Below are 24,098 nucleotides of genomic sequence, written 5' to 3' on the forward strand. Positions count from 1 at the left end.
CAAGCGGTTTATTAACAGAGAGTGACTGATCGGAGCAGGAGGGCCGACCCCGGCCTGTGCAGGGCCGGAAGGAGGGGCCGAGCTCAAGCAGGGGGAGGAAAGGGTTAATTCTGCTCTTTAGGGGTCACAGCCAGCAGGCAGGGGACTGGGGGCCTCCCGGGCAGCATTTGCATAGTGGCCAGCTGACTGGCCTTGGCCAGACTTAGGGCCCACAGCTGGGAGGCCCAGCCTCTGTCCTGGCTCCTGCAGAAAAGGGGAGCATGAAGGCATCGGTGGGCCCCACAGAACAAGCTGAGGGGCCCTTGGACTCGTCGGAGGGCCCAGCCCAAGGGGCAAGGCTGGGAGGGGCAGGAGCTTCCCCCAGGCGGGCAGAGCTGGAGTCAGGGTGGTCCTCGGAGTCCAGAGGAAAGAGTCAGAACGAGGTCGCTGTAGAGAATCCACACGGGCGGCGACAGGACATCGGGTGCCGGTGGAAAGTGGCTTGTGCACAAGACCCGGCTGAGTACCAGGAGAAGGGCCTCTGGAGGAGGCAGGGACAGGCCTGGGGCCCTCTGGCACCGGGCCCGTGTGGCCAGCCACGTGGCCTTGGACGCCCACGCCCAGCCAGGGGTGAGGGCCCAGGCCAGAGCCCACCTACCCTGCGCCTGCCTGGACGCTGGGGTCCCCCGTGAGGTACTCAGGTTGGTTCCCTGGAAGGTGCTGGCAGCCGCCGCCCAGGGCCTACCGCGGGGCCCTGGGGGTGTGCGGGAGGGACCCAGCTGGCAGGTCCGTGTTCTGGGGCAGTCAAGTGGGGACGTGAGGTGGCATGGGCCTTGAGAGTGGTTTGTGACATAAGTGAGCGACCCAGGCCCCCAGGGACAGGGGGACCTGGAGACAGAGGGTCCCCGGGTGGGGGGTGAGGGCACCAAATGACGCAGCACCTCCAGGGAATCGTGGGGCTCTGGCAGACTCGGTGCTGGGGTCTGCTCCCATCCCCAGCGTCCCCCTCCTGGCCCGAGGGTCCAGGCCTGGAAGGAGGGGAGAGGGGACGGGGCCCCCGCAGCGCCAGGCACTGGAGCTGTCGGAAATGGCCGTGTTGTCAGGGGTGGGGTGTGGCTGCCGAGGGCCGGGGTCTTCAGGCGCCTGCGGGGCCGCAGCCCGACCGACCCTAGCTCTCCTCCAGGTGGAGGCTGATGAACTCCTGGATGCACCTGCGGTACTGGAGCTCCGTGGGGCTGCTACCTGCCAGGGGGCCCGGCTGACCCGGCGGCGCCTCGGCCTCCCGCATCTCCTCCGCCATGCGCGCCAGGCGGAGCCTTGGGGGAGGTGCAGAGTGAGGTGGCCCCGCCCCCACCACGCCTCCCGCCACCCTCCCAGCTGCGACAAGGGGCGGCCGCACTCACAGCGTGACGATGTCGGCGTTGGCCGCCTGCACGGCGATGGCCAGCGGGTCCTGCCGCTCCCGGTCCAGGGCGTGCTGGTCGGCCCCCCGCTTCAGCAGCAGGCAGACCTGGCTGAGACGCGGAGGCGGCCGTCGGGGCGGGAGGGGGCGGGTGGGGGGCGGCGCTGGGGCACGTGGGGGGGGGGCTGCGTGGGCGGGGCGGGGCGCGGGCCTCACCCGGTGCGGCCCAGCAGCGTGGCGTGGTGCAGGGGCGCCCGGCCCCGGCTGTCTCTTTGGTTCACGTCCGCTCCGTTTTGCAGGAGAAACTCACAGGCGATCAAGGAGCCCTGGGGAGCCGGCGGCTCAGAGGAAACGGCCCCTGGCAGGACCCCTGCACCCCAACTGCCACCCCGCAGTGCCCCGGCTGGGACCGCGCCTGATCCCCACAGAGAACAAGGGGCCCTGGGGCGGGGCGCAAAAGAGCATGTGCAGAGGACACAGCGTCCAGTGCGCACCGTGTCCCGCGCAGCCCCCGCCACGCTCACCCCCAGCACGGCCTGCACCAGCGGCGTCCTGCCCTCCTCCTCCGAGTCGACCCAGTTGACCTCGGCCCCATGGGCCAGCGCCGCGACCAGCGCGGGGAGGTCTCCGGTCCGCGCCGCACGGTGCGCCAGTAGCCCCGGGTGCAGCTCGCGCACGTCCGCCAGGCCCCAGGCCTCAGCCTCAGTCTCCGCATCCACCTCGCCGCTGGACTCCTCAGACTCCGCGCCCTCTGCGGGACCGGGGAGCGGGAAGGTCAGGGTCAGTGGCCCCGCGGGTGGGGCGGACGGTCTGGGGCTGGGGAGGTACCACCTACCCTCCTCCCTGACGCTGTCCACCACGGAGCCCGCGCCGAAGGCCAGGACGTCCGAGCTGCCGTCTGAGCTGCCGCCCAGACCACTGTCGCTGCTCAGACCTGCGCCCAGCGAAGGGGGTCCTGAGCATGGGGGTCTCTGACTCCTCCCAGGACCCCACCACCCTGCAGGAGACACCCCTAGGGACAGGATCAGCCCCTGCTGGGGGACAGAAGGGAGCCCCCGCCCGGGCTACATGGAAAGGAGAGAAACCAGTAACCGCTCAGAAGAGCCAAGGGCAGCTGCCCACTAGCCCAGCCACCCGTGGCAGGCCACCCTGTGGCCAGGCGGCAGGATGGGTGAGCCCGGCATGGCCGAGCACGTCCAGTGTGCCTTCGGCCCTGTCTGTGGCCAGCGCAGGCCAGATGGTCCTTGCACTGGGCTCTTGCCAGGCCCTGGAGACGCCAGCCCAGGCGGCAAGGGACGAGGTCTCTGCCCAGCTCACCCGGGACAGCAGCTGCCAGAGGAGAGCCAGCGCGGCAGTGCCCTCTGCTGCCCACAGCCACCCCAGCACACACGTGCACACGTATGCACACAGCCCACGCACATGCACCCACGCCTTTGCACACATCACTCATAACAGTCAGGCCTGTCTCCAGATCGGGGCCAAGACAGCCCAGCCCCTCGCCTGGCACCCGCTCCGCACCCTGGTCCAGCTGGGCGTGGGCAGTGGGGGAGGACCCCTTCCAACTCTTACTTCGCGGACCAGCCCCGGCAGCCCCGGCATCGAAGTAGGAGAAGAGGGAGTCCAGCTCGTCTGGGCAGAAGAGGGAGTCCCGGCGGAACCTGCGGTCCAGGGTGCCTGCTGCGGGGCAGGCCGCAGGTTCAGGGGGGGCTCAGGCTCGGGGCGGGGGAGGCCCCCAGGTCGTGCTGCAAGTGGGGCAGACCTCCAGGCGCCCTGCAAGCCCCTGCCCAGTCTGTGGGCGGAAGAATCGGGGGGCAGCCGCCTCCTACCTGAGGACAGGGCCGCGAGGCAGGGCAGGACGGGCTCCAGACGGGCCTTGCGGAGGGCAGTGGGGGCGCGGGGGGAGCTGTGGGGGCGTTGGCACTTCTGCGCCCGCCAGCGCCTCGGGGCCTCTCGGGCTGGTGCGGTGGGCGGCTTCTGCAGGAACTTCCTCTCCACGTATTTGTCCTTGATCCAGGCCTCCTTGTCCTGCCTGGACGGGGGCACACGTGAGGCCGCAGCCCCGGCGGCTCCGGGCGGGTCCGGGCTGCACCCAGCTCACCTGGGGCTGCTGGCCGTGGGCTTCCTGCTGCCCACACCCTCACACCGGGCCTCGTAGATCTGGTTCACGGTGCTGTTTCCAAGCTCACACATCAGCTGGCGGGGACAGGGTGTGCGGGCGTCAGTCCAATCCGCGGACTCCAGCTCCCGCCCCAACCCCCGGGGCCCAGCAGCCCTCACGGCCCCACGCGCACCTTCAGCAGCTCTGGCTCCCAGGAGTCCAGCGTCAGGGACCGCACCTTGGAGCAGTGGACGCCCAGGCTCCTGGACGGCACGGGGTGGGATGAGTCGGCGTGTGGCCCGGCCCCCGCCCGGCCCCCGCCCGGCCCCCGAGAGCCCACCTGTGGATGCCTGAGCACTCGATGCACAGCAGCACGCCCAGGTTGATGCTGGCCCAGCGGGGGTCCGGCTGGCCGCAGTCGCCACACTGGCTGTTGCCGGCCACGCTCTGCACGCGCTGCAGCACGCTCTCACCCTTGCCGCCGCGCTCCCGAGAGTCCGTGGCCGAGTCGATGCTGCTTGTGGACGGGGAAGCTGTGCGGTCCAGCCTCTGGGGGGCGGGGCGGGGGCCGCTCAGTCCTGCAGGAGCTCCAGCCTCAGTTTCCCCAGCAGGTCCCCTCCTCCCCAGCCACAAGTGCCAGCACAGACTAGGGCCCTTCGAGCCCAGGCCTGCTGGGGCACGTGTGTACCTACGCTGACGCGTGCAGGGGCCACCTGCCACGCCTCGCACACACACCAGACACACGTGCATGCGGGGGCCTGCAGGAGCCGCCCCGTGCGGCGCAGGGCGCGCACACGCCTGTGCAAGGGGCGGGCCGCACCTCGCTGTAGCAGCTGTCCGGGCTCTCGCGGTAGGCAGAGGCGATGCTGGCCTGCACGGCCTGCACCCAGGCCTGCCGCAGCTTCTCCGAGTCGGCCTGCAGCATGCAGCTCCTGGGGGGAGGGGATGTCAGGCCAGGTGGGCAGGGCCCCCCCGCCCCCCGCCCCCCGCCCTGGGCTGGGCCTCCTTACTTGGTTGGAGACACGACCTCGAAGCAGAACCTCCTCTCGATGTCCTCGCACGGCTTGACAGAGCACAGGCGGAGGTCGTCCACCACCACGGTCAGCGCGTCCTGCGGGCAGCGCCCCTGCAGCCTGTGCCCTCGGCCCCCACCCCGGCCCCGGCCCCCCGTGACTGCTCGACCCCAGAGACACGGCTGTTGGCAACTCTCTGTTCCCCTGACCCCTCGGTGGTCTCCACGAGTGCCCCAGCCCTTGCCCACGCACTGACCAGCCCACCCCAGTTGGGTTGGGGAGGGGCCCAGCCATGGCGGACCCCGCCCCAGCCCCACGGCGCACCTTGAGCTTCTTCTGGTAGACCAGCTGGCTGTTCTGAATGGAGAACCAGCGCCTGGGCAGGTGGGCAGTGGGGGACAGGTGGAGACTCAGGCAGAGCCAGCCCCCACGTCCATGCTGACCCCACCGCCTCGGCCCTCTGAGGAAGGCCCCTCACCGATTCCACGTCTTGAAGGCGTTGCTGGCCCTCTTGAAGAGGTAGCCCTCCATCACCACGCCGCTGGGCGCGTCCACGTCAAACTCCACCTTGGCCTCATCGTAGAAGTCCTGGCGAGGACAGAGCCGCCCCGTGAGCGCCCAGCCCTGAGCGAGGCCCCTGCTCCGCCCAGCCGGGCCCTGGCCTGAGTCCCTGTGGGCCGGCCCCTCACGTTCAGCGCTGGGGGCCCGGCAGCCAGCACCCCCCAGCCCCAGCGCTTGGGGACGCGCAGGCCGAGATCAGGAAGGAAGCTGCCCCGCGGTGTCTGAGGGCCCCATTCACGCGCCAGCTGCGCCGGCCCGGCCGGCCTGACAGAGCCCCATTCAGGAGGCCCGGGAGCCACTGGGGGTCCTGTGTCCCCCCGTCTGGCCGGCCAGGGCGGCGGAGGGGAGGCCGGGCCACCTGCTCTCTGTGCTGAGCGGGGGCGGGAAGGGACAGCTGCTGGCCTCCCGCAGGGGACGCGGGGGACGTGGTGGAGGCCGCCCGGGCTCCGCACCAGCTCTGAGGCTGGCGGGAGGTGTCCTTGGTGCTGAAGCGCCAGCCGGATGGGGAGGCAGAGGCCCCGGCCCCTCCCCATGCCCCCCACGCCCCATGCCCCGGGTGGGCACTGGCTCACCTGCAGCAGCGTCTGAGGGGCCGGAGCAAGAGGAGGGGTGAGGGGAGAGAGAGCCAGTGAGTGAGGACTGCCCCAACTCCCGCGGGCTCGCTCCTACCCAGAAACTCACCCCTGCCCTGGGTGGGGGCCAAGGCCTCTGGCGGACAGAGGCTGAGGGGCCGCCCCCCACCTCCCTTGCCCCAGAGAGGCTCCCAGGGGCGCGGGTATGAGGGGCGGGGGGCTGGAGGCAGGGTCGCGTGCCAGAGCTCGGCCGCCCCCAGGCCAGGCGCGCGAGGTCAGGGAGGGCAGGGCTGCCGCGGGAACTCACCCGCTGCTGGATGGCGGCATGCTTGCGTTCCATCTCGCGCTTCTCCACCGCCGAGTCGACCACCAGCTGGTCCAGCTGTGGTGCAGGCCGTCAGCAGGGCAGAGGACCCCCACAGAGACCCCCGCCCCGCCCCACCCCTCCCGAAGGCTCACCTCAGCCGCCAGCTTCTTCATGTAGGGGTCCAGCTGGTGCAGGAGGCTGTAGCCCTGCTGGAAGAAGCTGTACTGGGCGTGCATGAAGGACAGCATCTGTGGGGGCGGACAGGTGAGGCCCCCGGCCGGCCCGGCACCCCCACAGGGGCGCCTGTAGCCCCCACACCTGGGCTGCCAGTGCCCCAATGTCTGGGCTCCCAGCCCCACCACGCCCAGGGGCCCGCAGCACCCCCAACACCTGGGCTCCCAGCCCCCCCAACACCAAGGCTCCCAGCCCCCCCACACCCAGGGGCCCCACAGCCCCCCCAACACCCGGGCTCCCAGCCCCACCACGCCCAGGGGCCCGCAGCCCCCCCAACACCTGGGCTCCCAGCCCCCCCACACCCAGTTCCTACAGCCCCCCCAACACCCAGGCTCCCAGCCCCCCGACGGCCAGGGGCCCACAGCCCCCCCAACACCCGGGGTCCCAGCCCCCCCACACCCAGGGACCCCACAGCCCCCCCAACACCCGGGCTCCCAGCCCCCCCACGCCCAGGTTCCTACAGCCCCCCCAACACCCAGGCTCCCAGCCCCCCGACGGCCAGGGGCCCACAGCCCCCCCAACGCCCGGGCTCCCAGCCCCTCCACGCCCAGGGGCCCGCAGTCCCCCAACTCACAGAGTCCAGGATCTCAAACTTCTTCTTGGCTTGAAGAACGTTGATCTGCAGAAGAGGAGCCAGCGGGTGTGGCCAAGGCAGCCCGAGGCTGCACCCCCAGGCTCCACTTGGACTGCCTGTGGCCCAAGACCTTGCCCGGGGGTCTTCAGCTGCCCGCACCACGCCAGCCTCGCCCTCCGGGGGAACCCAGTCCTCCCCCGCCTGCGGACATCGGGCCCCACAGTGGGCAAGGCTGCAGTTTTCACCCTGCTGGAGACCCCCGGCCCTCACTGCGAGAGCCCAGGCCTTGGCCCCTACGGCTCCCCACCCCCGCCTTGCCTGGGAGCCCACCTGGAGCACGTAGTCCAGGGCCAGGTGGCGGAAGCACTTCCGGGTGAGGCTGAGGGCGCCCGCGGCCTCCTCCACCTCGTGGGGCCGGTGCCTCGGGGCCTGCGCGTTCCGCACCAGGGACAGCTCCATGTCCTCCCGCACCTTGTCGAACTGCTTCTTTGTCTCCTTGAACTTCCGCACATCCCTGGGGGCCGGCAGGTGTTGGGTCAGAGGTCAGAGGTCAAGGAGGGCTGCCCACTGGGCCCCAGACGCCCAGGGGTCTTCAACCTTCGTGAACCCCTCTTTCTCTGCTCCTGGGCAGGGCTTGCCCGTCCCAGGCCCCCCACCCAGCCCTCTCCGCCTCCCCTCCCTCTCTGCCCCAGGCCCCCCAGCCCTCTCTGCCTCCCCCCAGCCCTCTCCGCCTCCCCTCCCTCTCTGCCCCAGGCCCCCCCCCCTCCGACTCCCATCCCTCTCTGCCCCAGGCCCCCCAGCCCTCTCCGCCTCCCCTCCCTCTCTGCCCGAGGCCCCCCCCCCCTCCGACTCCCGTCCCTCTCTGCCCCAGGCCCCCAGCCCTCTCCGCCTCCCCTCCCTCTCTGCTCCAGACCCCCCAGCCCTCTCTGCCTCCCCCCAGCCCTCTCCGCCTTCCCTCCCTCTCTGCCCCAGGCCCCCCCCCCTCCGACTCCCGTCCCTCTCTGCCCCAGGCCCCCCCCCCTCCGACTCCCGTCCCTCTCTGCCCCAGGCCCCCAGCCCTCTCCACCTCTCCTCCCTCTCCACCCCAGGCCCCCCGGCCCTCTCCGCCCCCCAGCCCTCTCCACCTTGCCCTCAGGATCCATCCGGCCCAGGCCATGTACCCTGACGTCAGCCCGACCTCTCCCCTGGGGTGGGAGACCCCAGCCACACGTGCCGGCATGGAGCTCGGGCCCTGCTTCCTCGGCCCAGCCCGGCCCAGCCTCCAGCTTCTGCACCGCCCGAAGGCCTGGCAGGCCCCAGACCCCTCCCCCCAGGTGGGGGGCAGCCTGGGCTCTTCCCTGGCACTGGTGCCCACAGGGGCTGGGGACCTCGGAGACACTCACTCTTTGACAAAGTTGTGGAGCTGCTGCCGCACGGACCTCTGGGCCTGGTCGAACAGGATCTGGGGGCAGAGGGAGAGCTGGGTTGTCCAGGGTCCGTCCACACATGACCCCGGAGGCCAGGCCCCATCCTCCCGGGGACAACCAGCAGAGCCCCACCGGTTGGCCTGCCCAGCTCGCCGCAGGGGCACTGCCCACCACCCGGACATGGGGCGGGGCTGGGGAGCAGCACCCAGAGAGACAGCGGTGACCACCTGCCCGTCGGCCCCCGCTGGCTCGTGGCCAGACTGAGGGCAGCGCTTTCTCGGATGGGCCCTTCCTCCAGCCCCACCCACAGCGCCCAACAGGGACAGGCACAGGGCACGGTGTGACACTCGTCCCCTGGCCCCAGAAGCCGCTGGAGGATGACAGGCATGGCAGCACGTCAGAGCCGAGAGCTCCCAGGGGCCTGGCCTGGGGGGTGGAGGGGCTCCGGGTCCTCCCCACGGCACGGGGCCCAGACTCAGACCCCCCATGTGGAGGGGGCTGGGCCTCCCCAGGGACACACGGGGACACGCAGGACGCGCAAGCCTGAGCTGGTTTATTTCTGAACTTCCCCTGCCCGGGGTGGGGCCCCTGTTTAGTCTGGGGCTCTGGTTCCCAGGCCGTGGCCGACCACCCACATGTGCCTTGGGCCCTATTCTTTGTCCACGTCACTGCTGCGGCCCCGGGGGTCACCCAGGCCCAGCCCGAATGGTGGTGAGGTCAGCCTGGTCAGAGAGCCCTGCCCAGCTGGGGGGACCCTGGATGGACCTCCAGGGCCTCCCCAACCCAAGGCCTCACTGCTCACAGCCCCCACCCCCGGGACACGGCTGACCCCTGTGACGTCTGCCTGAACCCCCACTGACTCACAGACGTGGGGCGTCCACCGCCCCCGCAGACTGGAGGAGCAGAAACGTGGCCTCCCCCAGCTGGCCACGGCCGCCAGCTCAGCTCCGGCGAGCCAGCCAAGCGCTGTTCCGGGCTGGGCGGGGCCCGCGGGCAGTGGGGGAGCTGCCTCGGGGGACAACACGGGGCCCGTGGGCAGTGGGGGAGCTGCCTCGGGGGACAACACGGGGCCCGTGGGCAGTGGGGGAGCTGCCTCGGGGGACAACACGGGGACCGAGGGCAGTGGGGGAGCTGCCTCGGGGGACAACACGGGGACCGAGGGCAGTGGGGGAGCTGCCTCGGGGGACAACACGGGGACCGAGGGCAGTGGGGGAGCTGCCTCGGGGGACAACACGGGGCCCTCGGGCAGTGGGGGAGCTGCCTCGGGGGACAACACGGGGACCGAGGGCAGTGGGGGAGCTGCCTCGGGGGACAACACGGGGACCGAGGGCAGTGGGGCAGCTGCCTCGGGGGACAACACGGGGACCGAGGGCAGTGGGGGAGCTGCCTCGGGGGACAACACGGGGCCCTTGGGCACTGGGGGAGCTGCCTCGGGGGAGACACCGGACAGGGACCGGGCTCACCATGTGGTAGTTGACCACCTCCTGCAGGCTGTCTCCAAACCTCTGCAGGCATTCCTGGAGAGAGGCAGGGCGGAGACACTGCACACGGGCGCTGACACGCCAGCCGAGCCCCGGAGCCCACGGGACACACAGCCACCGCTGAGGTCCAGCGCAGGCCCCACCTGCTCCCTGGGCCCGGGCCCCCTCAGAGGGCTGCCTTCCGCCCCTGCCCACACCTGGCGGTCAGAGGTCAGTCGGCCCCTTACCGAGATGACAGTGTCGCCTTGGCACTGCTGGGACAGGTCGCGGACGCCACTCACGAAGAGCCTGTTGGTGCTGACGTAGGCCTTGCCAGCCTCGATCATGCCACTGCACAGCTTGACCAGCTGTGGACAGGACGTGGCGGGCGAGGTGAGGGGCCAGTGGCTTCTCCAAGCCAGCAGCGCTCACACCTGCCCTCACCACCTCCGTCCCCGTCGGCACCTGGGCCTGGGGAGGGGCCACACCGCACCTCAGGCTCCCTCAGGCCGGAGCCTGCCTGGTGCTTCCGGAAGGTCTGGGAGGGTGGGAGGCTGGGCAGGACAGGGAGCCCCAAGCGGGGGACCCCAGGCTGCGCTGCAGCGCGTGGCTCTGGCAGGGTCGGTTAGAACAGAGCGTGGCAGCCCCTGCCCGTGCTCTGAGGCCCACCCGGTCACACGGTTCTGCAGCGGTGGGTGGACGAGCAGGTGGGGAAACTGAGGGCTGGGACTCGCCAAGGCCCACCCGTCCCGCGCTGGGCGGACTCAGGCTCAGCCATGCGTATGTGCGTGTGCAGCTTGGAACACGCATGGTAGGACAGAGGGGCCAACAAGGGACAGACATGGGTCCCGTGCGTGCCCACGTGTGCTCGCACACAGGCGGCACACCCCACGGGCAACACACGCACGCACACGCACAGGCGTTAGTAAATCCTGGAAGACGAGTCCTGCCGGCGCCGGCCCAGCCCGGGCGGGGCGTGGGGCAGGACGGGCGGGCCCTGCCCTCACCTTGTCCAGCTTGGCCTCGACTTCCCCCACATCCGCTTCCACCTCATCGATGGTTGCCCTGCAACAAGCACGGGGCGCTGGGGCTCGGCCTGGGGCTTCGCCACCCCTGGCCCCTCCCGGGGGTCCCCCGTGGGAAGGGCTCCAGGACACAGGCCCGCGGGCAGGACTGGGGCCCAGGGCCTCGCCTCTGGAGCTGCCAGCACCCGCCACCACCCCGGGCAGGAAGAAGCCGAAGTGGCTGTGACCCCCCGACCTGGGCTCTGGCTGGTTGAAAGGCCTGGGGACAGGTCAGGAGGCGGCAGCCCCTGAGGACAGCGGCCCATCTGTGTCCTGACATACGCGCTCCGTGGACACAGCCGGAGCCCCACAGCGGTGCTGCCCACGAGGGCCGGGCCGAGCCTCACCGGCCTCCCTCCCTCCTCTTTGGGCTCAGAGCCCACCCCAGATCCCATCTGGTTGCGCTTCAACCCCCTTAGCGCTCGCCCCGTGCTCCTCTGCGGACCCAGGGGCCGCAGGGTGGCAGCCGGCGGCTGGGGGCCGGCTGCTCTCTGTCCTGGCGGCACCAGGAGGCTCCAGAGCAGCCGAGCAGAGATGCCCCCAGCTCCCCCACCTCAAAACACCAAACAGCACCGTCCCCAGAGGGAGAGGGGCCCTGCTCAGAGCCCGCGCCCACCAGGGCAGCCTGGCCGCGGCGCTGCCTGGGGAGAGAAGAGTTAAGGCATGACATCACTGGAGAAGCCACCAGAACCCCCGGAAGGCAAGAGGCAGATGGATCCGCACGTGACCACCCCCCTCCGGGAGCAGGAAATGGGGAAATGGGGCCAGGGTCCCAGCAGCCCCTCACGCCACACAATTGGCTCAGCTGGCAAGCCGCGGCCCATCTGGCCTCTCGGGGACGGGACTTCAGGGCCTGGGCCGGCGCCAGGGGCGGAGGCTGCCCCCAGAACAGGCCTTGGGCGGGGGTGCAGCCGGGGCGGCCGCCCGGTCCAGCAGCCCCTCACCCCTTGTGGACCAGCAGGGGGAGGGGTGTGCTCCAGGGTTTCCCAGGCCCGGGGAGGGGACGGGGTGGGGGGGGTCACATGAGGCATGGCTTGGCGTGTCCTTAATTCCCACCTAGGCAGGACACCAGCTCCTCTCTAAGGGACTGAGGGGACAGAGGGAATCTAGCTGCAGAGACACCAGAGCCCAGCCCACATCCATCGGAGGTGTGGCCGACCGAGGACCCCCCCCCCCACTACTGTAGCATCGCCCCTCCCCTGGGGGCTCCAGAGCAGTGAAGGGACCGGCCCAGGACAGTGCTGCGGAGACAGCCCCGCCCCGAGAGCCCACGGCCAGCGACCGCCCTGAGCAGGGCCGGATGCAGAGACAGCTGCACCCAGAGCTGCCACCCCCGGGCTGGGGGCGCCTGTGTCCCTGGCAGGGCGGCAAGTGCGGGGCTGCACCAGGAGCTGACAGATATGCTCCTGGGGACAACCGGGGTGCTCAGCAGAGGCCCTGCGGGCTGCACCCAGTCCTGGGAGCCCCCGAGCACCTCCCTCCCCAGCCCGGGGGACCTGAGGCCTCCTCCCCGCTGGGCCGGATCTCAGCAGTGTGAGGGTGGTGGAGGCTGGCGGGGAGGGTGAAGCCGGCCCCTCCACCAAAGCCATGACTCAGCGCCTGGAGCCCCACCCAGGCCGGGGTAGCTGCATGATGGCCGGGCAGCTCCCCCCAGCAGGCTGCCCTGGACCCCGACCCACGTGCAGCTCCTCCTCAGCCCGGGAAGGCCCAGGCAGGGTCCCCCTTCCCAGGGCTGGGGCCACCAGGCTCCACATCAGAGACCACCTTCTCCTGTCCCACCCTGGCCCAGGCAAGGTGGGCATCAGGGAGCTCAAGTTACAGCCTCAGGGGCACCTGAGCATGTGCTCACAGGGGAACCCCAGGACAGCCTCAGGGAGCCCCTCAAACCCCAGTGAAATCACAGCCCTACACCAAACCCACTGAGCCAGGCTTCTAAGGCCCCAAGACCAGGGTCCACGTAAATTGTCCTCAGCTCTCGGCCCCAGGCCCGTGCCCCCACCTGGGCAGCCCCTTCCTACCAGAAGCAGCACTGCAAAGCCCGGGCAGCTGCAGCACCTACTGCCGGCCCCACGGTCCCAGCAGGCCGGTGAAGGAGGGAAGGCCCAGAGGTGGTGGGGTTCCAGCACCCCCACCCGACTAAGCGAGGTCAGCCCAGATGCCCCCATGTGGGCAGAGGAGGAGCATGAGGCTCTGAGTGAGGGGCCACGGTGAAGGTGCTTCAGCCAGGATCGAGCCCGCCCGCCCCTCGCAAGGAGGCCCCGGCCACGCCTTGCCCCGGCCTGGTCTTGGAGGACAGACCCCATGGTGGGGCACAGGATCCTGGGACGCCAGAGTGCTCACTGTTGGCTGTCAGCGCGGTGGGGAAGGGCACCCTCTGCAGGCAGCTGTGCGTGGGGCTGGCTTGAGGGATGCCGAAGCCCACAGGTGCACCCCCACAAGGCCCTCTTGCTGGCAGGCCCCCAGACACCCAGCATGCACACACACGCATGACCAAGCACACCCATGCAAAGGCACGACATATATGCTCGTGCACCGACATGCCTGCATGCAGTGGCACTGTGCACAGGTGTGTGTATCCGGGGATAAGGTGCACAGACATGTGCTCCCAGTGCTGGACACACGTGCACAAGCTAGCGTGTCTGTGTAGTGACATGGGAAGCATATCACATGAATCCACACAGAGAGGCGTCACGTACACACGCATGCATGCATCTAGCATGCCAGCCCAGTGGTGCAGCTCACCCACACGTTGTGTGCAGGGTCTGGCACCGCCAAGGGAGGGGCAGAGGAGATGCACCCCACACAAGCATGTGCAGCAGAAGGGGGCCTCACGCAGAGGCACACTTGCGAGAACAGAACAGAGGAGGTTTGTTTGCCTCCATTACTGTCTGCAAAACGTCGTCAGACGGGCAAGGCAGATGCACGCTTGTGCACCGGTCCAGGAACATGTGGTTCATGCAGATGTGCACGCCTGCATGCCCAGGAATGATGAAAAACACACAAACGCAAGGGTGGATGCAGACCCTACCCTCCCACCTGCCCTTCCGCACCACTCTGACAGCCCCCACCCCTCAAGCCCCCGGGGCACCCTCCACCCCTGCCACGAAGCCCATCCCAGGGCTCCAAACGGCTTCAGCTGCCTGTCCCCGTGCACTGCTCCGGACACATGGACCACGGCAGGGACCAGGAACAGAACCTCCCCAACAGACCCAGACAACCCTGGCCAGAGCCCGACTGCGGGGCCGGGGAGTGGGTGGCCCCTGGGGGAGCCGCGAACGAGGGCGCGGACACAAAGCTGGGCGGACGGTGCGGCGGCGGCGGTACCCAGGGCGGCCCGGCCGGACACGGCCGCGCAGGGGCGTCTTTTGTTCCCCCGGAGCGGGCGGCTTTGTCCGGCGGCCCTCCACCCCCGCCCGCCCGCCGCCGCCCGCGGGCACAAAGGCGGCCGCCCGCCCGCCCCGCCCGGCGCACCTGAAGCGCGGCGAGTCCTTGACGCACTCCTCGAACTCCACCGTCATGGCTGCGGCGCGCGGCGCTCGCTGGCACGGAGCGCCCAGGGCAGCCCGGCCGGCCCGTCCCGCGCGCCCCGCCCGCTGTCACCGCCGGGGAGCGTCGCCCAAGTCCGCCGTCGCCGCCGCCGGGGAGCGTCGCCCAACGCCCTCCGCGCGTGCACGGGCCGCCCGGGCGGGGAGGCGGGGCTGGTCCTCACAGTCGCCCTCAGGGGCCGTCGGCGGGGCCCCGGGACACGCGCGGGCCCCGCCTGCTCCAGCCGACCGGCCGCTGCGCAGGTCGGCCGTTTGCAAAACCCACGTCCGGGAGGGTTTGGCCGGAACGCGGCAGCTGGACGCTCCGGGAGCAGGGGCGGCGGCGGCCCAGCGAGTGCACGAGCGAGCGAGCGGGAGCGCGCCTGCAGGGCCTGGGAGCCGCGCCGGTGCGAGCGGGTCCACGCGCCCGAGCCGGGCCGGTACTTTGCACCGGCTCCCTAAGCCCGGCCCCGCCCCCGCCCCACCCCCGGCGGCCGAGGGGCGCGCGGCGGCGCTGCCGGGGCGGGGCGGGCGCGGGCGCAGGCGCGGGGGGCGGGGCCGGCCGCGCGCGCAGGACCCCACGTGCGGCGCGCCCCGCCCCGCCATGGTTCCCGGTTCCGCGGCGGGCTCGGTGCGGGCGCGCTACCTCGTGTACTTCCAGTACCTGGGCACGGACTTCAAGTACGTTGTTCGCCCGCTGGGCGGGAGCGGGAAGGACGGGAGCTGGACCCGGAGAGGCCTGGCCGGCCCGCCGGCTTCGGCCCCGGGGAGGGCGCGGGCGGGCGCTAGATCTAGGGTCGCGCCGCGGACGTCCCCGGACGGGGGCCGGTCTCTGTTGGGCCTCGGCGGCGGGCGGGCCGGCCTGCGCGGGCTCTGCCCGTAACCTCCGCTCCTCCGCCCGCAGCGGAGTCGCGGCTGCCCGGGGCGCCCAGCGCGCCGTCGGGGTCCAGAACTACCTGGAGGTGAGCTCCGCCAGCCCGCCCGGGAGGAGGGCGTCCCCGGGGTGCCCGGAGAGGGGCGGATGGGAGCCCCTAGCCGCCCCCCAGGGCGCCGGGAACTGTCCCTCGGGGCTACGGCTCCTGCCCGTGCTGCCCGCCTGCCCCAGCGCCCGTCCCCGCAGGAGGCCGCGGCGCGGCTGAATTCCGTCGTGCCGGTCAAGTTCACCATCTCCAGCCGCACGGACGCCGGGGTCCATGCGCTGAGCAATACCGCGCACTTGGACGTCCAGCGCCGCTCAGGCCAGCCACCCTTCTCCCCTGAGGTCCTGGTCGAGGCCCTCAACACCCACCTGAAGCACCCAGCCATCAGGTGAGCCCAGCGACCTGAGCTCGCTTGGGACTCTGCTCTCAGCTGACTCTGTCTGCTACTGGGGTAGGCTGGAGGTCTGGAAAGATTTTGTGTCTGGACAGAACTTGGGAGGATGGGGAGATACCAAGGTGTCACCTGGCCAGGTGGGTGATTCCTTCAGCCAGCCTGACCTACTACCACAGGGTACTGCAGGCCTTCCGAGTGCCCAGCGACTTTCACGCACGCTACGCAGCCACATCCAGGACCTACCTGTACCGCTTGGCAACCGGCTGCCCCCGGCCCAGTCAGCTGCCTGTGTTTGAGCGGAACCTGTGCTGGGCCCTGCGAGCAGAGTGAGCGTGGTTATGAGAACGAGGCAGGGGTGGGCAGGGACGCCTGGCCGGCCCCACCCTCCTGACCGCTGACCTGGCTCCCTGAAGCTGCCTGGATGTGGACGCCATGCAGGAGGCCGCCCAGCACCTCCTCGGGACACATGACTTCAGCGCCTTCCAGTCGACCGGCAGCCCGGCCACCACCTCTGTGCGAACCCTGCGCCGAGTCTCAGTGTCCCCAGGGCCAGCCAGTACCTTCGTCCTCCCCCAGGAGAGCAGGTGAGGAAGGGTGGCCGCGCACTGTGGCCCTGCCCTAGGCCATCGGTGCTGAATTAAGCCCCCGCCCTTTCTCCAGCAAAGGCGGGCAGGGGCTGGACTGGGGGTAGCAGGCACCGCAGGGCCTCCTAGGGGGATGCTAGTCAGCTGGAGAGTGCGGGGCAGTTGAGTGGCACAGCCCAGACCCCGAGTCTGCCGCTGTGCCCTCCCCCCAGCCGGGCCCCTGCCAGGCTGAGGAAGAGAGAACAGAGATCGCTGCTTTTCTCAGGGGATCCTGCCCTGCCCAGAGCTGTCCACCGGTGGGTGGATTTTGGCAGCTGCTTAAAAGGCTTCACTGGGCCAGTGGTTCCAGCCCAGCTTGGCAGGAGGTGGGTTCTGCTGACCCTGAGAACCCTCCCAGTCCTGGCCTGCCCAAGGGGAGGAGGGATTTCTGCGTGGCCACCTCAGACTCGGGGGGGGAGGGCACCAGGCCCAGGGCTGGGGTCTCGGGTGAGCCAGCAGTGCTCCCCTCAGCAGCCCAGACTGCCAGGACCTCGGACTTGGGGCATGTCCGTGGGGGGCCCGCCGGGCCACTGTTTCTGTGGGTCCCCACAGGCTCCTGCTGCCTCTGCCTTGCACAAGCAGCGTGCAAGCTGCCAGAAGGGGCAGGCGGTCAGTGAGAGGCCCTGGTGATGAGCTGGCCCTACTGAGGCCACGTGGCAGGCTGGGGGTGGCAGGGGCTGCCCCAGGGCCAGGACATGACAGGTGCTCATCTCCCAGCAGGCTGCGTTTCTGGAGCCTGGAGTTTGAGAGTCAGTCTTTCCTGTACCGACAGGTAGGCTCTGTCCTGGGGCCCTCCTGGGGGTCGGGTACTCAGGCCCCCGCAGCAGTCTCTGACTTGCAGGTCCGGAGGATGACGGCGGTGCTGGTGGCCGTGGGGCTGGGGGCGTTGACGCCTGCCCAGGTGAAGGTGATTCTGGACAGCCAGGACCCCCTGGGCAAATACCAGTCGCGTGTGGCCCCGGCCCACGGCTTATTCCTGAAGTCGGTGCTGTATGGGGGCCTGGGGACCTTGGTAAGGGGAGTGGGCCACGAAGGGGTCTGCACACGCCTCTGGCCACCTCCTTAGGCTGGGTCTGTGCTGGGGAGGGCGCTCCTGGTGGCAGTCACAGCCCCACTGCTGAACAGGCAGATGGAATGGGGAGGGCTGGGGTGTGGTGTGAAGGTGTCTCTTCCCCACGGGCCACAGCCCCTCGGCCCCAGTGAGCAGGATGCCAGCACGCAGAGGGCTCTGGGCCAAACTCTGCCCAGGCCGACCGGGGGTCTGTCCGCAGGTCCTGCCTCCTGGGCCCTATAGGGTCCAGTGTGGAAGCCACGGGTGAACTTGAACACTCAGCCACGGTCACACCAGCCACGGCACCGTAGGCCCAGCAGGACCAGCCCTCTGCTGGTCAAGCCAGCACATCCACAGCTGCTGGGGCCACAACATACCCACCGGGGGTCCCTGCCACCCTGGACGTTGCCCTTGGCCCCGGGTGGGCTGGCATGGGGTGGGGTGCAGGAGACAGTATGTGCACTGGGAAGGGAAAACCAGGTGGTCTCTGGTTCTGCTTTTATTGGCAATTGCTGCCTGAAAGCCCCTCCCCCAGTGTCTCCTCGGAGCCCAAGAATAGGAATAAAAGCTGAAGCGATCCCAGAGACCCGCTTATTTCTTCAGCCAGAAACAGCTGCTCTGGCAGGAGTGTGACGCTGTGGCCTCATCTTGGGCATGGGGGTCCACTCCCCCAGGGCACACATTCCTGGAGCGCAAACGCGGGACCCCCTGGCTGGGCAGAAGGCGGCGGCCAGCAGGCCTGGCGGCTGGCCAGCCTCAGCTGGGGGCCTGGGGGAGGCCCTTCTTGAGCAGCGACGTCAGGTAGCTCCCCAGCTCCTCGTCCTACAGTGGAGACAAGAGGGCCACGGCTGTCCCATCCCCACTGCACACGGCCCGGTGAGGAGGGAGTGGTGCCGTGGGGGCGGGGGCCACGGCCACGCTGCAACCCCCGCCGGCCCTCACCTGGTAGGTCCAGGAGACCAGCAGCACCTTGGTGGCTGGGTCCTCAGAGGGGGCGGCAGCCTGGATGAGGATGGACTCGACCGTCACGGAGCCGTCTGGCAGGTGCTGCACGCAGTGGTCCTTCAGGACGCTGTGGGGATGTGCAGTGAGACCCTGCCGGGCCGGGGCTGGGGCTGGGGGGCAGGGCGGGATGCCTACCTCTTCAGGTGGCTGTAGACACGCATGGCTGTCTCCTGCTCCTTGCGTGTGTCGTGGAGGTGTACACGGCAGGTGAAGCGCAGCTGGTGCTCGGCCAGGCCCAGCTCCTTAAGGGCTTGCTCCGAAGACACGAGCCGGAAGTTCTGCAGGGCGGGGGCAGGTCAGGGAGAGCAGGCGTGGCCCCCTCCCCGGCCCCCGTGTACTCACACTGTCCTTCATGATCAGGGTGCCGTGCAGGAGCCGGGGCCTCTTGGCCTCAGGGAGCAGCCCTGCGGGGGCGGGGAGACAGGAGCCTTCGACCGGCTGCAGGCTTGCCAGCCACCCACCCACCGCGCCCACCGCGCCCGCTGCCCCGCCACATACCCTGCGCCATCTCCCGCTTCAGCAGCCCCAGCGAGATGCCCCCGGGGATGCTGGGGCTCGTGGGCAGCACCACGGTCTCGCCGTTGGCCGGCATGTAGCAGTTGACTCCTGAGCGCGAGGGAAGAGGCGCCTCAGTCCAGGCCGGCCAGCCCTGGCTGCACTGCCCCCGAGGGTGGGCCCCACCCGGTGCCCCCACAGGCGACCCCGTGCCCGGCGCGCTGCCTACGGAATTCCTGCTCGATCTTCTGCTTCAGGAACTCCATCTTCTTGGCCTCGCCGTGCACCAGCAGCACGCTCTCCGGCTCCGCTTGGCCCACCAGCTGCATGATGCCCTTGGCGTCGGCGTGGGCGCTGAATGACATGTACTCCACCTGCATCTTCACCTCCAGCTGCGGGCACAGGGCACGGACACCGTCACCACCAGGGCTTGCCGGCCACCCTGCCGGCCCGGTGGGGGCCCAGACTCACCACTTGCCGACCCTCCATCTCCAGCTTGCGCTGCCCGCTCAGGATCTTGTGGCCCACGGTGCCCTGCACGCAGTAGCCGGGCATGATGACCTGCGGGGCAGGGTGGAGCTTGCAGCGGTCCCACAGTGGGGGGGGCTCCCCTGGACCTCCCCCACCTGAACCCTTGGAGGCTGCCCCTGGTGGAAGCTCCTCCAGAGCCCCGCAGAGACCCCCGAGGGCTCAGGGTTTCCAGCACAAGACTGCAGGCCAGGCTGGGAGCTGACCGTCAGTGGCCGGGGGCCTTCCCGCCTGACACAGACAGTCTCGGGGAGAGTCTTAGCTGCTGGGTCGGACGGCAGACACTGCCCCACACCCCGCTGCAGCAGCGTCCCCAGGCCAGCATGGGGCTTCGTCAGGATCTGGGACATGAGGGACAAACGAGATCCCCAGTGCAGGGTCTTCCAGTCTTCTCAATGCTGAGCAAACCTGCCTCCGTGCCCAGAACACAGCACCCTCCCCCGAGACCCTGACCACGTGCCAAGCCTGCTGATCGGCAGCACAAGGACAGGGCAGGTGGAAGGACAGTCCCTCTGGACCTTGCCACCCCGCCTCTGCCCAACCTCAGGCTCTCTGGGGACCCAAGACCCCTCACCATGTTCTTCTCATTCCCCGCCCACTTCCGGAAGATCTGCAGGGACTGGCCTGCGTGCAGCATCCCTGGCGTGGCAAACACGACCTGCGGGCGGACACGGGCGGGTCAGGGCAGGAGACCCCGTCTTCCAGCCAGAGCCCTGAAGCCAGGAGCCCCCCAGCTGCCGCTGGTCCCAGCAGGCACCCTCTCGTGCCCCCCAGATGTGGAAGGAGGGTGCACGTGGACAGCACTGGCCACAGGGCCTCACCATCGGGCCCGGGTTGTCCGCAAATGCCCGGTCAAAGGCCTTGATGTGCTTGAACTCAAACATGTTCCTCTGGACAAAGGTCTTGCGGATCTTCTGGTTGGTCCAGGTGATGAAGAGCTTGTAGTAGTGGTTGGCCTTCTCTGTCAGCCCCGTGGAGAAGTAGATGGGGACCTTCAGGTTCATGCGCTCCCTGGGGACCCGCCGGCCTGGTTAACGCGGCGGCTGCGGGAGGACCAGGCCCCGTTGCCCCCACACCCCCTCGCTCACACAGCTCCGGTGTGGGCCGGCTGGAGTCCGCTGGAATCCACCGGAGGCCTGAACACCCTGCTGTCTCCCAGCCATCTGGCCACAGGAAGCCAGCGCCCTCTGCCTACATCCTCCTCTAAAATGCTGGGACTGACCGAGGGCTCGGGGTGGAACCAAAGACCCCACAAAAGCAAGCAAGACAGCACTGCCCACGTGACATCATGGGTCTCCAGGCACAGGGTCACAGGGACGTGGTGGCTCCCCCTCAAAAACAACAGTGAGTGGGGCTGAGATGCCAATGGCCAGGGTGTCCGCTGCACCCAGTGGTTGTTGATGCCACCTTGGCTAGGCTGAGCCGGTGCCCTGTCTGGGCTGTGTGTGAACAGCCAACCATCCTACGCACAGGCTGCCCCCCAGGGCAGGGCTCCTAGAGCAGCCCCCTGGCTGCACCTACCAGAAGGTCTCCAGCAGGATGCAGAGTTCCTGTGCTCGGCCCAGGGCAAATACAGGGATCAGCACCTGCGGGGCGGGGCGGGGGGCAGGGTGGCTGGCTCAGGTGGGGGCCCCAGCTGTGCTCCCCACTGAGCCAGCAGGGAGCAACCACTGAGAGGGCATGGCCAGGCAGCCCTGGGAGATGGGGGCCCCATGTGGACCCCGGCCCTCCCATGCTGCCACTACTCCTGTCCCAGGCACAGTCTGGGGCAGAAGGGACCACAGTGGAGGCTTGTGCTGGCCCTTCATCAAGACCTGGGACACGAGGGACAAACGAGATCCCCAGTACAGGGTCTTCCAGAGTTTTTCTTCTCAATGCCGAGCAAACCTTCCTCCCTCCACGCCCAGAAAACACAGCACCCCTCCCCTGAGACCCCGACCACGTGCCAAGGGCAGCCAAGCCTGCCAGGACCTGCCCAGGGTGGGCCCACATCCCAGAGCCCTGCCTATGGCGGCCACCTTGCCGCCACGTTCCACAGTCTCGTGGACTTTCTTTAGAAAGTCTCGCTCCCGGCAGCGCTTGGAGTCTCGGATGGTCGTGGCATATGTGGACTCCGTGATGAGCAGATTGGGGCGGCACTTATCGATCCAGGCAGCTCTGGAACACAGGAGGGCGTGGCCCGTGGCAGACTGTCCCACGGCCGCAGGGCTGGGCACCACGCGCCAGGCCCAGCCTGTTTACAGCCACCTTCCTGGGCCGCCCGGCTGGCAGCCCGCCTCCCCTGCACCCAGTCGGTCAGAGGCCACGGGCAGCACACTCAGGAGACAGGAGGAGGAACAGAGGCCCCAACCTGGACCCTGTGCCTTCATGTGTCTGGGCTCAGAAGGAAGGGGCTCTCCACGCCGCACAGGAGGACTGTGGGGGACACCACACCACCACACCCTATGGTCACCAAGCTCCCGCAGGACCCCACAGGGTGACACAAACACATCAGCCTGCTTACCCCAAATGTCGGTCTGGCGTCATGTTATAGTCACCCTGGGGAAGACGGTGGCCGTGAGGAGGGTGCCGGGTGCCTCCCCATCCCCGGGCAGCCCCTCCCAAGTCCTCCCACTGACCGTGTACACCACCGACTCTGAGCCCACTTTGATCTGGAACATGGCCGCCCCCAGCACGTGACCTGCGTAGTAGGCCTTGATTTCCAGCTCGTCATCCACCTGTGGAGGAGAGGGCTCCGCCTTAGCTTTCCTGTTTTCACGTAGAACATCCAGTTCTCAATCAAAAGAAACCAGACGTGAGATGAGACCAACACAGACGAGAGACGAGAAACGACATACTAAACATTTAAGGACTCCTGAAAGTGGAGTTTCCAGACATGGACTTTAAAAAACTGTGGTGGGCCGGGCACGGTGGCTCACGCCTGTAATCCCTGCACCCTGAGAGGCCGAGGCAGGTGGATTGTTTGAGCTCAGGAGTTCAAGACCAGCTTGAGCAAGAGCGAGACCCCGTCTCTACTAAAAAAAAAAAAAAAATAGAAAGAAATGATCTGGACAGCTAAAAATATATAGAGAAAAAATAAGCCAGGCATGGTGGTACATGCCTGTAGTCCCAGCTACTCGGGAGGCTGAGGCAGGAGGATTGCTTGAGCCCAGGAGTTGGAGGTTGCTGTGAGCTAGGCTGACGTCACGGCATTCTAGCCCGGGCAACAGAGTGAGACTCTGTCTCAAAAAAAAAAAAAAAAAAATTAAAATACGCTGAGAGAGTTAAAACACGTGGAAACGAGCTAGTATGCCAGGAGAACGGTAAACGGATTTAAAGTGTTCTAAGATTTTTGCATTGTCCAGGATAAAAGCAAAAATTCCAAGCAACTTGGATTTTTGTCATCAAGGATGCATTTTATAATCTCTACCACTAAAAGCACTGTGAAAGAATATATAATTACTGAGCTAATAAAGGAAGAAATGAAATTTAAAAAAAAATCCAAAAAAGGCAATAAGGGAGAGTAAAAACAACAACAGAACAGGCAACGCGAATAGGAAGCAAACAGTGTTCCCTCCGTCTAAACACAGCTAGCATGCTGCAGTAAACTCGCACACGCTATGTGCTACTTAAAAGAGCCACATTTAAAATATGATAAAGGAACATTAAAGGTAAAAAAATAGAAAAAAAAATACCAGGAAAACACTAAGAAAAAAGGTGGGTGGGAGTTGGTGTAACTATATTACCAGAAAAGTAGACTTTAAGGCCGGGCGCGGTGGCTCACGCCTGTAATCCTAGCACTCTGGGAGGCCGAGGCGGGTGGATCGCTCAAGGTCAGGAGTTCGAGACCAGCCTGAGCAAGAGCGAGACCCCGTCTCTACTAAAAATAGAAAGAAATTATATGGACAACTAAAATATATATATACAAAAAATTAGCCGGGCATGGTGGTGCATGCCTGTAGTCCCAGCTACTCGGGAGGCTGAGGCAGGAGGATCGCTTGAGCCCAGGAGTTTGAGGTTGCTGTGAGCTAGGCTGAAGCCACGGCACTCACTCTAGCCCGGGCAACAGAGTGAGACTCTGTCAAAAAAAAAAAAAAAAAAAAAAAAAGTAGACTTTAAGATAAAAAGCATTATTTATTTTTTTTTTTTTGAGACAGAGTCTCACTTTGTTGCCCGGGCTAGAGTGAGTGCCGTGGCTTCAGCCTAGCTCACAGCAACCTCAAACTCCTGGGCTCAAGCGATCCTCCTGCCTCAGCCTCCCGAGTAGCTGGGACTACAGGCATGCGCCACCATGCCCAGCTAATTTTTCTATATATATTCTAGTTGGCCAGATAATTTCTTTCTATTTTTAGTAGAGACGGGGTCTCGCTCTTGCTCAGGCTGGTCTCGAACTCCTGACCCCGAGCGATCCACCCGCCTCGGCCTCCCAGAGTGCTAGGATTAGAGGCGTGAGCCACCGCGCCCGGCCTAAAAAGCATTATTAAATATAAAACTTCACGGCTGGGTGTGGTGCCTCACGCCTATAATCCTAGCACTCTGGGAGGCCGAGGCAGGAGGATTGTTTGAGCCCAGGAGTTTGAGATCAGCCTGAGCAAGAGCGAGACCCCATCTCTACTAAAAATATGGGGAAAAAAAATTAGCCAAACAATTAAAAATAGAAAAAATTAGCTGGGTGTGGTGGTGTGCTCCTGTAGTCCCAGCTACTCGGGAGACTGAGGCAGGAGGATCGCTTGAGCCCAGGAGTTGGAGGTTGCTGTGAGCTATGAGGATGCCACGGCACTCCAGCCCAGGCGACAGAGCAAGACTCTGTCTCCAAAAACACAAAAAACTAAAACTTCATACCAATAAAAGGTTCAATTAGAAGGATAAAATGACCCAAAATGTATGGGTACCTAATAACGTGGTTTCA

At 67.4% G+C, this 24,098-nt stretch overlaps 3 protein-coding genes across 14 annotated transcripts in view; 1 reads left to right on the plus strand and 2 right to left on the minus strand.

Annotated features, from left to right (window-relative positions):
• Window positions 1-15,965, minus strand: ACAP3 (ArfGAP with coiled-coil, ankyrin repeat and PH domains 3). 8 transcript variants are annotated; one of them, XM_069464685.1, is made up of 24 exons: window positions 14,142-14,318; window positions 10,614-10,671; window positions 9,855-9,974; window positions 9,610-9,663; window positions 8,123-8,181; window positions 7,071-7,254; window positions 6,741-6,785; window positions 6,085-6,180; window positions 5,933-6,007; window positions 5,626-5,637; window positions 4,971-5,080; window positions 4,817-4,868; window positions 4,490-4,590; window positions 4,300-4,411; window positions 3,820-4,028; window positions 3,673-3,742; window positions 3,480-3,574; window positions 3,208-3,410; window positions 2,951-3,055; window positions 2,217-2,315; window positions 1,906-2,132; window positions 1,598-1,707; window positions 1,383-1,493; window positions 1-1,295 (listed from the first exon to the last, which is right to left on the minus strand). In XM_069464685.1, the coding sequence occupies exons 1-24, from the start codon at window positions 14,186-14,188 to the stop codon at window positions 1,148-1,150; spliced, it is 2,502 nt and encodes an 833-aa protein (XP_069320786.1). In that variant the 5' UTR covers window positions 14,189-14,318; the 3' UTR covers window positions 1-1,147. The 8 variants fall into 8 exon arrangements, with proteins under 8 accessions (XP_069320786.1, XP_069320785.1, XP_069320782.1 ...); XM_069464684.1 differs by having other exon boundaries at window positions 2,951-3,058; XM_069464681.1 differs by lacking the exons at window positions 5,626-5,637; window positions 14,142-14,318 and adding exons at window positions 15,752-15,823; window positions 15,908-15,965 and having other exon boundaries at window positions 2,951-3,058; window positions 6,741-7,254.
• Window positions 14,753-17,467, plus strand: PUSL1 (pseudouridine synthase like 1). Of its 4 annotated transcripts, XM_069464731.1 has the most exons (8): window positions 14,753-14,875; window positions 15,099-15,156; window positions 15,315-15,502; window positions 15,685-15,834; window positions 15,922-16,092; window positions 16,849-16,903; window positions 16,973-17,038; window positions 17,403-17,457. In XM_069464731.1, the coding sequence occupies exons 1-8, from the start codon at window positions 14,799-14,801 to the stop codon at window positions 17,448-17,450; spliced, it is 813 nt and encodes a 270-aa protein (XP_069320832.1). In that variant the 5' UTR covers window positions 14,753-14,798; the 3' UTR covers window positions 17,451-17,457. The 4 variants fall into 4 exon arrangements, with proteins under 4 accessions (XP_069320832.1, XP_069320830.1, XP_069320831.1 ...); XM_069464729.1 differs by having other exon boundaries at window positions 16,849-17,143; window positions 17,403-17,467; XM_069464730.1 differs by lacking the exon at window positions 17,403-17,457 and having other exon boundaries at window positions 16,973-17,396.
• The window catches only part of INTS11 (integrator complex subunit 11), an 11,627-nt gene continuing 4,986 nt past the window's right edge, over window positions 17,458-24,098 (minus strand). The window contains exons 5-17 of one of the 2 annotated variants that reach the window (XM_069464695.1): window positions 21,829-21,927; window positions 21,714-21,748; window positions 21,229-21,367; window positions 20,732-20,796; window positions 20,032-20,221; window positions 19,785-19,868; window positions 19,154-19,243; window positions 18,912-19,074; window positions 18,686-18,793; window positions 18,530-18,591; window positions 18,323-18,465; window positions 18,125-18,254; window positions 17,458-18,004 (exon numbers count right to left, since the gene is read on the minus strand). In XM_069464695.1, the coding sequence (XP_069320796.1) occupies window positions 17,939-18,004; window positions 18,125-18,254; window positions 18,323-18,465; window positions 18,530-18,591; window positions 18,686-18,793; window positions 18,912-19,074; window positions 19,154-19,243; window positions 19,785-19,868; window positions 20,032-20,221; window positions 20,732-20,796; window positions 21,229-21,367; window positions 21,714-21,748; window positions 21,829-21,927 (1,374 nt within the window). In that variant the 3' untranslated portion in view covers window positions 17,458-17,938. The remainder of the gene's footprint in view (window positions 18,005-18,124; window positions 18,255-18,322; window positions 18,466-18,529; window positions 18,592-18,685; window positions 18,794-18,911; window positions 19,075-19,153; window positions 19,244-19,784; window positions 19,869-20,031; window positions 20,222-20,731; window positions 20,797-21,228; window positions 21,368-21,713; window positions 21,749-21,828; window positions 21,928-24,098) is intronic. The other variant, XM_069464696.1, reaches the window with a different exon arrangement.

This window comes from Eulemur rufifrons, unplaced genomic scaffold, assembly GCF_041146395.1.
Source record: "Eulemur rufifrons isolate Redbay unplaced genomic scaffold, OSU_ERuf_1 scaffold_84, whole genome shotgun sequence".
In the NCBI taxonomy this organism is placed as follows: Eukaryota; Metazoa; Chordata; class Mammalia; order Primates; family Lemuridae; genus Eulemur; species Eulemur rufifrons.